Here is a 14503-nt window from a genome sequence, read left to right as displayed (position 1 = left end):
AATTTTAAACGTTTCTATGAGGTCCCCTCTCACTCTTCTGAACAAGCCCAGTTGATCCAGTCTTTCTTGATAGGTCAGTCCCACCATCCCGGGAATCAGTCTGGTGAATCTTCGCTGCACTCCCTCAATAGCAAGTATGTCCTTCCTCAAGTTAGGAGACCAAAACTGTACACAATACTCCAGGTGTAGCCTCACCAAGGCCCTGTACAACTGTAGCAACACCTCCCTGCCCCTGTACTCAAATCCCCTCGCTATGAAGGCCAACATGCCATTTGCTTTCTTAACCGCCTGCTGTACCTGCATGCCAACCTTCAATGACTGATGTACCATGACACCCAGGTCTCGTTGCACCTTCCCTTTTCCTAATCTGTCACCATTCAGATAATAGTCTGTCTCTCTGTTTTTACCACCAAAATGGATAACCTCACATTTATCCACATTATACTTCATCTGCCACGCATTTGCCCACTCACCTAACCTATCCAAGTCACTCTGTAGCCTCATAGCATCCTCCTCGCAGCTCACACTGCCACCCAACTTAGTGTCATCCGCAAATTTGGAGATACTACATTTAATCCCCTCGTCTAAATCATTAATGTACAATGTAAACAGCTGGGGCCCCAGCACAGAACCCTGCGGTACCCCACTAGTCACTGCCTGCCATTCCGAAAAGTACCCATTTACTCCTACTCTTTGCTTCCTGTCTGACAACCAGTTCTCAATCCACGTCAGCACACTACCCCCAATCCCATGTGCTTTAACTTTGCACATTAATCTCCTGTGTGGGACCTTGTCGAAAGCCTTCTGAAAGTCCAAATATACCACATCAACTGGTACTCCTTTGTCCACTTTATTGGAAACATCCTCAAAAAATTCCAGAAGATTTGTCAAGCATGATCTCCCTTTCACAAATCCATGCTGACTTGGACCTATCATGTCACCATTTTCCAAATGCGCTGCTATGACATCCTTAATAATTGATTCCATCATTTTACCCACTACTGAGGTCAGGCTGACCGGTCTATATTTCCCTGCTTTCTCTCTCCCTCCTTTTTTAAAAAGTGGGGTTACATTGGCTACCCTCCACTCGATAGGAACTGATCCAGAGTCAATGGAATGTTGGAAAATGACTGTCAATGCATCCGCTATTTCCAAGGCCACCTCCTTAAGTACTCTGGGATGCAGTCCATCAGGCCCTGGGGATTTATCGGCCTTCAATCCCATCAATTTCCCCAACACAATTTCCCGACTAATAAAGATTTCCCTCAGTTCCTCCTCCTTAATAGACCCTCTGATCACTTTTATATCCGGAAGGTTGTTTGTGTCCTCCTTAGTGAATACTGAACCAAAGTACTTGTTCAATTGGTCTGCCATTTCTTTGTTCCCCGTTATGACTTCCCCTGATTCTGACTGCAGGGGACCTACGTTTGTCTTTACTAACCTTTTTCTCTTTACATACCTATAGAAACTTTTGTAATCCGCCTTAATGTTCCCTGCAAGCTTCTTCTCGTACTCCATTTTCCCTGCCCTAATCAAACCCTTTGTCCTCCTCTGCTGAGTTCTAAATTTCTCCCAGTCCCCAGGTTCGCTGCTATTTCTGGCCAATTTGTATGCCACTTCCTTGGCTTTAATACTATCCCTGATTTCCCTTGATAGCCACGGTTGAGCCACTTTCCCTTTTTTATTTTTACGCCAGACAGGAATGTACAATTGTTGTAATTCATCCATGCGGTCTCTAAATGTCTGCCATTGACCCAGCGACAGTGAAGGAATGTTGATATATTTCCAAGTCAGGAAGGTACGTAATGTGGAGGTGATGGTGCCTCCATGCGCCTGCTGCCCTTGTCCTTCTAGGGGGTATAGGTCGTGGGTTTGGGAGGTGCTGTCGAAGAAGCCTTGGCGAGTTGCTGCAGTGCATCTTGTAGATGGTACACACTGCAGCCAGGGGGCGCCGGTGGTGGAGGGAGTGAGTGTTGAAGGTGGTGGATGGGGTGCCAATCAAGCGGGTGCTTTGTCCTGGATGGTGTCGACAACTTTGAGTGTTGCTGGAGCTGCACTCATCCAGGCAAGTGGAGAGTATTCCATCACACTCCTGACTTGTGCCTTGTAGATAGTGGAAAGACTTTGGGGAGTCAGGAGGTGAGACACTCGCCACAGAATACCCAGCCTCTGACCTGCTCTTGTCACAGTATTTATGTGGCTGGTCCAGTTAAGTTTCTGGTCCATGGTGACCCCAGGATGTTGATGGTGGGGGATTCGGCGATGGTAATGCCATTGAGTGTCAAGGGGAGGTGATTTGGCTCTCGTTTGTTGGAGATGATCATTGTCTGGCACTTGTGTGGCTTGAATGTTACTTGCCACTTATCAGCCCAAGCCTGAATGTTGTCCAGGTCTTGCTGCATGTGGGCACGGACTGCTCCATTATCTGAGGAGTTGCGAATGGAACTGAACACTGCAACCATCAATGAACATCCCCACTGCTTACCTTATGCTGAAGCAGCTGAGGATGTTTGGGCCTAGGACACTGCCCTGAGAAACTCCTGCAGCGATGTCCTGGGGCTGGGATGATTGACCTCCAACAACCACCTTCCTTTGTGCTGGGTATGACTCCAGCCAGTGGAGAGCTTTGCCCCAGATACCCATTGACTCCAATTTTATTCGGGCTCCTTGATGCTACACTTGGTTAAATGTTGCCTTGATGTCAAGAGCAGTCACTCTCACCTCACCTCTGGAATTCAGCTCGTTTGTCCATGTTTGGACCAAGGCTGTACTGAGGTCTGGAGCCGAGCGGTCCTGGCGGTACCCAAACTGAGCATCAGTGAGCAGGTTATTGATGAGTAGCACTATCGATGACAGCTTCCATCACTTTGCTGATGATTGAGAGTAAAGAGAGTAGTCAATCACTAGCCCATCCACCTGCCACCATCCTCTCCCTGACGCACCTTTCCTCCACCTCTCCATTTACCAATACAACAATGCCCAGTGCTCTCTGACCTCTCCAGGTTCTCCCACCACGTCACTGCTGAAATCAAAATTCATCACTGTATCTCCTTCTTCAAATCAGTCATTCTCAGAACCCCAACATTGTGGAACCTCTTTGTTATGCTCATAATAAAGGATGAAACTGAGTACTGTGTACAATGAGCAAGTGTGACCTTAGCTCCTTTATTACGACTCCAGAATGCAGGTACCTTGTGGGTGGCCTGCTTATATACAGTGCTCCAACAGGTAGATCCTCTGGTGGTGGTGTAATACAAGGGGTTAAATACGTAACATCACTCCCTGTGAAGTCAGCAGTACACGTTTTTACAAGGTGAGACGGTCTGGGGCTTTTTGCTCCCTTGTCAATCATCTCGGTACAAATGCGGGTGTGGTTGGGTTGGTCAGTTCTTCACTGGGCTGTTGGGCAGCCGGCCTTGCCGGGTTGCTGGGGATGGTGAGTTCAGCGTCGTGGTCAACCATGATGTCAGTTGCCACTTGTGTGTGTGTTGGAGGGTCAAAGTTGGTGGTGTCTTCTTCAGGTTGTTTGTAGCTGTTGGTGAACCGCAATTTGATTTGGTTCAAATGTTTTCTGTACGTTTGTCCATTAGTCAGTTTGACCTGAAACACCCTACTCCCTTCTTTGGCTGTGACCGTGCCAGCGAGCCACTTGGGACCATGTCCATAATTGAGCACAAATACAGGATCATTAATCTCAATATCACGTGACAGGTTTACGCGGTCATGGTACACACTTTGTTGATGCCACCTGCCCTCCACGTGATCATGTAGATCAGGGTGGACAAGAGAGAGCCTTGTTTTAAGCGCCCTTTTCATGAGCAGCTTCGCTGGGGAAACCCCGGTGAGTGAGTGGGGTCTGGTGCAGTAGCTGAGCAGCACTCGGGACAGCCGGATCTGCAGGAAGCCTTCCGACACGTGTTTCAATCTTTGCTTGATGGTCTGAAATGCCCGTTTTGCCTGGCCGTTGGATGCGGGCTTTAACGGAGCAGATGCGACGTGTTTGATCCCATTGCGGGTCATAAATTCCTTGAATTCAGCACTGGTGAAGCATGGCCCATTGTCGCTGGCTAATTCATCAGGCAAGCTGTGCGTGGCAAACATGGCTCGTAGGCTTTCAATAGTGGCCGTGGATATGCTTACAGACATTATTGCACATTCAATCCATTTTGAGTAGGTGTCCACGACAACCAAAAATGGGCCCCCATAGTCCACGTGGATCCTCGACCACGGTTTGGAGGGCCACGACCACAAACTTAGCGGTGCCTCTCTGGGTGCATTGCTCAGCTGAGAGCAAGTGTTGCACTGGCGCACGCATGACTCTAAATCTGAGCCGATGCCTGGCCACCACACGTGGGATCTGACTCTGGCTTTCATCATCACGATGCCTGGGTGGGTGTTGTGCAGTTCACAAATGAACGTATCTCTGCCTTTCTTGGGCAAGTCTACGCGATTGCCCCACAACAGAGTCCGTCTGCAGTTCGTCTTTGCGCCTGTGGAACGGCTTAATTGCCTCCTACATCTCTGCTGGGACACTGGACCAGCTCCCATGGAGGACACAGTTTTGTACCAGGGTCAGTAAAGGATCCTGGCTGGTCCAGGTCCTGATCTGGCGGGCCGTAACAGGGGACTTTTCATTCTTAAATGCCTCCATGACCATGAGCAAGTCCACTGGCTGTGCCATTTCCACCCCGGTGGTGGGCAATGGCAGCCGACTGAGAGCATCTGCGCAGTTCTTTGTGCCCGGTCTGTGGTGGATTACATAGTTGTATGCCAACAGCGTGAACGCCCATCTTTGGATGCGGGCAGAGGCATTGATGTTAATCACTTTGCTGTCAGAGAACAATGATATGAGCGGCTTGTGGTCAGTTTCAAGCTCAAACTTGAGGCCAAATAAGTACTGGTGCATTTTTTTTACCCCTTAAACGCACACCAGAGCCTCTTTTTCAATCATGCTGTAGGCCCATTCGGCCTTGGATAAACTCCTGGATGCAAAAGCGACTGGTTGCAAAATCCCTGATTCGTTAGCCTGTTGTAACACACACCCGACCCCGTATAACGACGCATCGCAAGCTAACACTAATCGTTTACATGGGTTATACAGGACAAGCAGTTTGTTTGAACACAACAGATTTCTGGCTTTCTTAAAGGCAGCCTCTTGTGAATTCCCCCATACCCAGTCGTCTCCCTTGCGCAGTAGCACATGTAGGGGTTCTAGCAGGGTGCTTAACCCAGGGAGGAAATTACCGAAATAGTTAAGGAGTCCCAGGAACGACCGCAGCTCCGTCACGTTCTGTGATCTCGGTGCATTCTTGATGTCCTCTGTCTTGGCGTCGGTGGGTCTGATGCCGTCTGCTGCGATTCTTCTTCCCAAGAACTCGACCTCCTGCGCGAGGAAAACACACTTTGAGCGTTTCAACCTGAGCCCCACGCGATCCAACCGACTAAGAACCTCCTCCAGATTCTTCAAGTGCTCCATGGTATCTCGACCTGTAACCAGTATGTCATCCTGGAAAACCACGGTGCGAGGAACCGACTTTAGCAGGCTCTCCATGTTCCGTTGGAAGATTGCTACGGCCGACCGAATCCCGAACGGGCACCCGTTATAGATGAACAGACCTTTGTGCGTGTTGATGCAGGTGAGGCCTTTCGAAGACTCCTCCAGCTCCTGCGTCATGTAGGCCGAGGTCAGGTCCAGCTTAGTGAACGTCTTCCCTCCAGCCAGGGTTGCAAATAGGTCGTCTGCCTTGGGTAGCGGGTACTGGTCCTATAGCGTAAAACAGTTAATCATTACTTTATAGTCCCCACAAATTCTAACTGTGCCATCCTCTTTAAGTACCGGGACAATCAGACTGGCCCACTCGTTGAATTCCACCGGCGCGATGATTCCCTCTCGCTGCAGCCTGCCCAGCTCAATTTCTACTTTCTCACGCATCATATATGGTACTGCCCGTGCCTTGTGGTGGATGGGTCGTGTACCGGGAACCAAATGGATCTGCACCTTCGTCCCCGAGAAGCTTCCAATGCCTGGCTTAAACAACAATCGGAACTTGCTCAGAACCTGGGCACATGAGGCGTCGTCGACAGACGAAAGCGCTCGGATGTCGTCCCAGTTCCAGCGGATTTTTCCCCAGCCAGCTTCTGCCAAACAATGTGGGGCCATCCCCTGGCACAATCCACAGCGGGAGTTCGTGTACTGCTCCGTCATAGGAGACTTTGACTTCTGCACTGCCAATTACAGGGATTAGTTCCTTGGTCTAAGTTTGGTGTGAATGGGGCTGAGCTTGGGCCTGTGTGCCTTTTTGCCCCACAGCCTGTCAAAGGCCTTTTTACTCATTATGGACTGACTTGCCCCCATGTCCAGTTCCATAGATACTGGAATTCCGTTCAGTTCAACTTTCAACATTATTGGTGGGCATTTCGTAGTGAATGTGTGTACCCCGTACACTTCTGCCTCCTCAGTACGAGTCTCCAATTCAACCTGATCCCCAGATTTTCCTCTGCAACGTGGTGGGTTGCAGGGTTTGCAGCTCGCCTGCACATTCGCTGGGGGTGTCTCATTGTTCTACAACCATTGCACACATAGTGCTTAAAGCGGCATTGATGGGGCCGATGATCACCCCGTCAGCGCCAACAGAGTGTTAACTGCCTCGCATTAACAGATGATGGCGGACTCGGGGTCAGTTGAGGTCGGGCCACAGCAGCCGGCGTGTACATTCTGCCCGGTACATTTCTGCTCAAAACCGACGTTACTTTATGCACAGTACTGGCCGAAACTTCTTTGTTCTGCGAAATCTGCTTGGTGCTGTCGCTGGTGGACATAAATGCCTGGGCTATCGTTATGGCTTTACTCAGATTCGGAGTTGCTACAGTCAACAGTTTGCGAAGGATTGTCTCATGTCCGATGCCCAGTACAAAAAAAGTCTCTGAGCATTTGTTCTAGGAATCCCTCAAACTCACAATGTCCTACAAGGCGCCTTAGTTCGGCGATGTAGCTCGCCACTTCCTGGCCCTCCGATCGTTGACACGTGTAGAACCGATATCTCACCATCAAAACACTTTCCTTAGGATTTAGGTGCTCCCGGACCAGCGTACACAATTCTTCGTAGGATTTCTCTGTTGGTTTTGCCAGGGCCAAGAGATTCTTCATGAGGCCAGAGGGTGTTGCCCCACAGACAGTTAGGAGGATCGCCCTTCGTTTGGTGGCGTTCTCGTCCCCCTTCCAGCTTGTTGGCCACAAAGTATTGGTCGAGTCTCTCCACGAAGGCCTCCCAATCATCCCCTTCTGAGAACTTCTCCAGGATACCAACTGTTCTTTGCATTTTCGTGCGGTTGTTCATTACCTTGTCGCCAATTGTTATGCTCATAATGAAGGATGAAACTGAGTACTGTGTACAATGAGCAAGTGTGACCTTAGATTCTTTATTGCAACTCCAGAGTGCAGGTAGCTCGTGGGTGGCCTGCTTATATACCGTGCTCTCAAGAGATGCTGGGATCCCTTGGGACTCCAACAGGTGAGCCCTCTGGTGGTAGTGTAATACAGGTTACAAAGGGTTAAATACATAACACCCTTATCTTCCTCACTTTTTCAGTCTTCATACAATCAGCATTAAACAATTCAGCTATAGAAAGTGTTAGATACAGAGTAAAACTCTCTCTACACTGTCCCATCAAACACTCCCAGGGCAGGTACAGCACGGGGTTAGATACAGAGTAAAGCTCCCTCTACACTGTCCCATCAAACACTCCCAGGGCAGGTACAGGGGGTTAGTTACAGAATAAAGCTCCCTCTACACTGTCCCATCACACACTCCCAGGGCAGGTACAGGGGGTTAGATACAGAGTAAAGCTCCCTCTGCACTGTCCCATCAAACATTCCCAGGGCAGGTACAGGGGGTTAGATACAGAGTAAAGCTCCCTCTACACTGTCCCATCAAACACTCCCGGGGCAGGTACAGAGATACAGAGTAAAGCTCTGAGACAGTGTACATTGTGGACTCCTAGCAAGGGAAAAAGGAGAAAAAGTGAAAATCTTTGCGATCTGGTGTGGAAATACTTCGAACCCTAAGTGGCATCAGCCAATGCCACGACATTGTTGCCCATGACCCCGTGATCTGGGGTGAATCAGCATTCTCTCTCTGCCTAGCAGGTCATAAGAACAAGAAAATAAGATTTAGGAACAGCTTTAGACCTTTTGGTCCCTTGAGCCTGCTTCGACATTGAATAAGGTCACGGCAGATCTTCTACCTCAGCTCCACTTTCCTGCACTATCCCCATATCCCTTGATTCCCTTAATAGCCAAAAATCTATTGGTCAAGTCCTGTCACAAATCTCTGCATAGAGCAGGGGAGCCCTAAAGTCCATCATTATTCATCAAATTACTCACCCTCCGCAGTAAGAAGCAAATCCGTTCAATATTTCTCAGCCTCTCTCGCTAGGAAAAGGAAAAAGAATAAGACCATGAGGCTGAATCACTGACAAGCAACACAGTCAATACTCAGCAAACAACAGGGACTGAGGGGACCGAGGGGACTGAGGCGACATCGGGGATCCCGGGGACTGAGGGGAACGAGGGGGCTGAGGGGACACCGGAGACTGAGGGGACACCGAGGACTAACGGTCACTGAGGACCAAGGGGACCGAGGGGACATCGGGGGCTGAGAGGTGTCATGTATTCAACTATCATTGTATCCCATGTATTAGCTGACCTAAGTTGTGCACCTTGAGAACATTGACCACAAGGGGGTGAACTTGTGGGAGACACTCCTAACCTGGACTTTCAGGTATAAAAGGGGAAGCTCCACCCACCTTCATCACTTGAGGTCTTGGTAATAAAGGTAACTGGTCACAGAGTGACCTTCTCTCAAGTATGGGCCTCGTGTGCATTTATACTGTATATTAAGGACATATCATTGGCGACGAGAAACTGGGATTTAAACCACGTGAGCATGGCCACTAGCAGCACAGAAGAGGGGTACTGTGTTGGTGATGATTGGGACGATTTTATTGAGAGACTACAGCAAAGTTTTGTCACTAAGGAATGGTTGGGACAGGATTCGGTCGACAAACGCAGGGCTCATCTCCTGACGGTTTGTGGATCCAAAACGTACTCCCTGATGAAGGACCTTCTAGATCCAGAGAAGCCGGCGGACAAGACGTTTGAAGAGCTCAGTAAGTTGATCGGGGAACACTTTAAACCGGCGAGCAGCATGCACATGGCGAGACACCGGTTTTACACACACCGGCGGCGAGAAGGGCAAAGCGTTCCTGACTTCGTGGCAGACCTCTGGCGACTGGCGAGCCTATGTAAGTTCCCAGATGCATGTAGAGCGGAGATGCTGTGAGACTTTTTTATTGAGGGCATCGGGCACGCTGGGGTTTTCAGGAAACTGATTGAGACCAAAGACTTGACCATGGAAGCGGTGACTCTGATAGCCCAGATATTTATCTCAGGGGAGGAAGAGACCAGAATGATGTATGACAAAAATCTTGGTTCAAATGCGGCAAATGACCAAGGAGTCAACATTGTTAACACGGCACACAGTTCTCTAGGCAGACAAGGGCAATTGGACATGCCCCAGCATGTAGTCAAACCCAAAGGGGGAATTCAACAGAGACAATGGCTAGCTGAACAGCGATTCATGCCATCGCAATGGACAATGCGGCCAGTAATGGGGCCATCAACACCTATTAATGGTGCGCTTAAGGACAGTTACAGAGACAGTCAGAGACGATCGACTGGTAATGGACCTTTTGTTTCCAACAACGGGGCCTCCAGCTCATGCTGGAGGTGTGGAGGCAAACACCCAGCCAGAGCTTGCAGGTATCAGCAATACACCTGCAGAAACTGCAACGTCAGCGGTCACTTGGCACGTATGTGCAGGAAGCCTGCAGCCAGGTTGATGTATGAGGAGGACGGGCCCGATGTAAGCCCTACGAGGCCAAATGAATACTGGGAGGAAATCGCTGGAAGCTGAAGTCCAGCGAGTTCATGTGGCGCACATATACAGTTCATATACCAGGACACCACCGATAATGATGAAAGTGCTCCTCAGTGGCATCCCAGTATTAATGGAGCCAGACACGGGGGTCAGCCAGTCCCTGATGAGTATCAAACAGTTCAAAAGGTGTCCAAGGCCAGGAGGCCAAAATTATTGCCGATTGACGCACAGCTACGGAAATATACAAAGGAGATCATTCCAGTGCTAGGCAGCGCCACGGTAGTCGTGACCCACAAAGATTCGGAAAACAGGTTGCCACTCTGGATTGTCCCGGGGGACAGTCCCGCACTACTGGGGAGGAGTTGGCTTGCTGTCATGAACTGGAAATGGGGCGATGTCAATGCAATTTCTTCTGTGGAGCGAGTATCATGCTCACAGATCCTGGACAAATTTGACTCATTATTTTAACCCGGCATCGGCACTTTCATGGGGGCCAAGGTAGTGATTCACATAAACCCGGACGCCAGACCAGTACACCACAAGGCCAGAGCGGTGCCGTACGTGATGCGGGAAAAGATAGAAGGCGAATTGGACCGCCTGCTGAGGGAAGGCATCATCTCGCCAGTCGAATTCAGTGACTCAGGTGCTCAAGGTGGATGGGTTGGTCAGGATATGTGGCGATTACAAGGCCACCATCAATCGGGTATCACTCCAAGACCAGTACCCGCTACCGAGAGCGGAGGACCTCTTTGCGATGCTATCCGGTGGCAAACATTTTTCAAAATTGGACCTAACCTCAGCTTACATGACCCAGGAGCTGACGAGTGAGTCGAAGAAGCTGACCACCATCACGACACACAAGGGGTTGTTTGAGTATAACAGATGTCCGTTCGGGATTCGTTCGACCACCGCGATCTTTCAGCGAAATATATGGAAAACCTCCTCAAGTCGATTCCAGGGACGGTGGTTTTTCAGGACGACATCCTCATCACGGGTCACGATACTGAAGAACACCTCCACAACCTGGAGGAGGTGCTACGCAGACTGGACCGGGTAGGGCTGCGACTGAAAAAGGCGAAGTGCGTCTTCTTAGCTCCAGAGGTAGAATTCCTGGGGATGAGGGTAGCAGCAGATGGGATCAGACCTACTGCATCCAAGACGGAAGCGATCCAGAGAGCACCCAGACCCCATAACACGACGGAGCTGCGTTCATTCCTGGGGCTCCTGAACTATTTTGGTAACTTTCTTCCCAAATTGAGCACGCTGTTAGAGCCGCTACACGTGCTCCTACGCAAAGGTCGCGAATGGGTCTGGGGGGACAGCCAGGAAAGGACTTTTGATGGTGCATAACAAGTTGCGTGCTCTAACAAACTGTTAACGTTATATGACCCATGTAAGAAACTTGTTCTAACGTGCGATGCGTCATCCTATGGGGTCGGGTGTGTGTTGCAGCATGTTAATGCCAAGGGTCAGTTACAGCAGGTAGCTTATGCCTCCAGAAGTCTGTCCCAGGCAGAAAGGGGCTACGGGATGGTAGAAAGGGAAGCGCTAGCATGTGTATTTGCAGTAAAAAAAATGTACCAGTACCTGTTTGGCAAGAAATTTGAGCTGGAGACAGATCACAAACCCCTAACGTCCCTTTTGGCCGACAACAAGGCCATAAATGCGAATGCATCGGCCCGCATACAGAGGTGGGCACCTACGTTAGCCGCCTATGACTACACAATTTGGCACAGACCGGGCACTGAAAACTGCGCCGATGCACTCAGCAGGCTCCCACTAGCCACCACTGAGGCGGTTGATGGTTGTCCACTGTTTGCGAGGAAGGTTTGATCCTTCAGGTTGTACTGTGGGGTCTATACGAAATCCATTCCATATGTCACAGTTCTTCCAAGCATTTCGCCATCGTATTCAAGGCTGAGGGGAGATCTCTGAAGGGCTTCGATGCAGTCCTTGTGGTCCAAAATGGCCTTCTAGATTTGAGACAGTTTGGTGGTAGGTTGTTCAAGTCAGTCTGCATCAGCCTGTCTTTGCTGGTGTAGTGGTTGTATTATCTGGAGACTGCATATTGGCGGCATAGGTGTGGTGGTGCGATGTTTGCAAGCACGGGCAGCCAAGGTGTTGGTGACAATAAAAGAGTACCACTGATAATTCTTGTAGTAGAATTCAGCTGGACATTAACGGATTTGCCATGTGGACTGGAGAGCTGTGCCAGAGAGCAGTACTCCGCTGTAGAGTACACCAGGGCGAGTGCTGCCGTCTGGAGGGTTTGAGCATCTGCTCCCCATGTGGATCCAGCGCATTTCTTAATCAATCTGACCCCTCTTTAGTTTCTTCCCAAGGTTCTGGAGATACTGTTTGTATGACAGGGTGCGATCAAGCGCGACTCCTAAATAGGAGGGGCTTTTGGCATTGTTTACCTTGGCACCGCAAAAGGAGACTTTCAAAGCTTGGTTTGCTTGATGGTCTTGAGGTGGAATGTCATGGTGATGGTCTTTTGCGGGTTTGTGGGCTGTAGTCGCCATCGGCGGAAGTAGGCCTCCGTCCTCTGTAAATCACGGGTCAGGGTCTCCTCGGTGATGGACAGATTCATGTTCTGCGTGGCCCAGGCAATGTCATCAGCGTAAGCGAATTTGTGAGCCTCTATTTCGGGCAGATCACTGGTGTAAACGTTGAACAACATGTGTGCCAAGACAGAGCACATGTCCTATAACTGCTCTTCTGAGTGTCGGTGTACACACGGAAGCGTCGGTTGCGAAGCATGGAGTTGAGAAGATGAATTGTTGTTCTGCAGGGTAACGGTGGAGAGCTTGAAAAGCAGATCATGCTTTCATACTGGGTCATACACCACTGACAGGTCCATGAGTGCTACAGCCGTCTTGAGCTGGTGCTGGAAGCCTGCTTCCATGTGCGTTGTTAAAGCTACCACTTGGCCGCAGCAGTTATGGCCGCTCTGAAAGCCTGCTTGCTCCTTAGGGATGGTTGGCTCGATGATGGGGGCTAGTCTGTGGAATAGTAGCCTCTCCAACACTTTATAACAAGTACATAAGTAAGGAGATCGGGCGGTAGCTGGAGGCTTCACAAGCATTCACACCTTGCTTCAGGAGGGTAATTATTTTAGTCTCCCTCCAAATAGATGGAATTTTACCGGTAGCCAGTACCTCGGAGGAGGAGGTCAACCATCTCTTCGCTTTGTGTCCCAGTGCTGTAAGAATTCTGCATAAACGTTATCTGAACCACCAGCTTTTCCACATTTGTTTGTTGACAGGGCTGCGTTCAGTTCGTCCAAGGTGAATGGATCAGACATAGTTGACCATCTTGGTGTCGCCATCAATTTTGTCGAAAGCTGACGCCTCACCTGGTGTCGAAATCCTTGTCCACCGGAGCCTTTGATGTTTGTCTCAAGTGGGATGCAATGGTGTCACTCTGATGATTGTCCTGTGTTTATAGGCAGAGTTTGCCCTGCCAAGTTGATGGAGCAGGGTCTATGCTTTCCCGCTGGAGTGAGTGAAGTTAGTCTTCTGCACAAGGCTCCTCCTCCTTTCATGTCTCGCCGAGTTCAAGGACTCCAGCATTGTGGTGGCTGTGGCTGGGTTCTTGTTCAGCCAATACTCCTGGTAGAGAGCCTTACTTTTTTCCGTCTAACAAGGAATCTAAACCCCGAGGTATACTGCGTTTTGTGGCAGCTTTAATAATTGCTATAAATCTGTTAAAGGCATTGGTGGTTGGTGGATTGCACCTGATGTTGGTGTCAACTGACCTTTGGAAGGGTTCCCAGTCTGCTTTTTTGAAGTTCCATCGTGGTTAATGTAATGACAGCGATTTTGATGTCAATGTGGATGATTGAGGTGTTGACCTTTGGGAAAGTCATCGAGAATGGTTCTGGAGGCGATGATTGGGTTTCCTTTGCTATCTTTAGCGAAGAAATATAGGTCTAGGTTATATTCACTTTGTCACCTTGACAAATGAACCGCTTCAACATTCACTCCCTCCACCACCGGCGCCCCCTGGCTGCAGTGTGCACCATCGCCAAGGCTTCTTCGGCAGCATCTCCCAAACCCGTGACCTCTACCACCTAGAAGGACAAGGGCAGCAGGCGCATGGGAACACCAAGTTACACACCATCCTGTAAGATATCGCCTATTGACAGATATTAGAAGTTAGAATTAAGAAGCTTATTTTACATGTCTTTAATTAATGAATAACCTTTATGTTTGTAACTTCCTTTATATGCATTGATTGTATGTAAAACTTACTTATAAATGATAGAAAATGGCCATATAACATAAAATGGGTTTTAAACTGGAGAAAGGCTGAGAAGCAAAGCTTGGTGGTAAATGAACCACCCTAGGTAACCAAAGCAATGTGTTGAACTTAGTACAGAATAACTTGACATACCTTATCTGTAGAAAGGCAGTGTATCTTGAGAATGTTTCAGCTGGTGGGAGGTACAGAGATTAACGGGACTGCCTAGGAGATGGAATGGACCCTTTTCAAGGTTTCAAAGTTCAGACATTGAAAACATGAGATATACCAGGACTGATTTTGCTAGCTTGCCACGTTGG

At 49.3% G+C, this 14503-nt stretch overlaps 1 protein-coding gene across 1 annotated transcript in view; it reads right to left on the bottom strand.

Moving 5' to 3' along the window:
- cnih3 (cornichon family AMPA receptor auxiliary protein 3) overlaps positions 1-14503 on the bottom strand; it is a 117096-nt gene that overhangs the window by 78559 nt on the left and 24034 nt on the right. The window contains exon 3 of the mRNA XM_070884302.1: positions 8384-8431. Coding sequence (XP_070740403.1) covers positions 8384-8431 — 48 coding nt within the window. The remainder of the gene's footprint in view (positions 1-8383; positions 8432-14503) is intronic.

Source organism: Pristiophorus japonicus, chromosome 7, assembly GCF_044704955.1.
Source record: "Pristiophorus japonicus isolate sPriJap1 chromosome 7, sPriJap1.hap1, whole genome shotgun sequence".
In the NCBI taxonomy this organism is placed as follows: Eukaryota; Metazoa; Chordata; class Chondrichthyes; family Pristiophoridae; genus Pristiophorus; species Pristiophorus japonicus.
The sequence above is the reverse complement of the archived record's forward strand: the minus strand, read 5'-3'. Positions and strand labels throughout refer to the sequence as shown.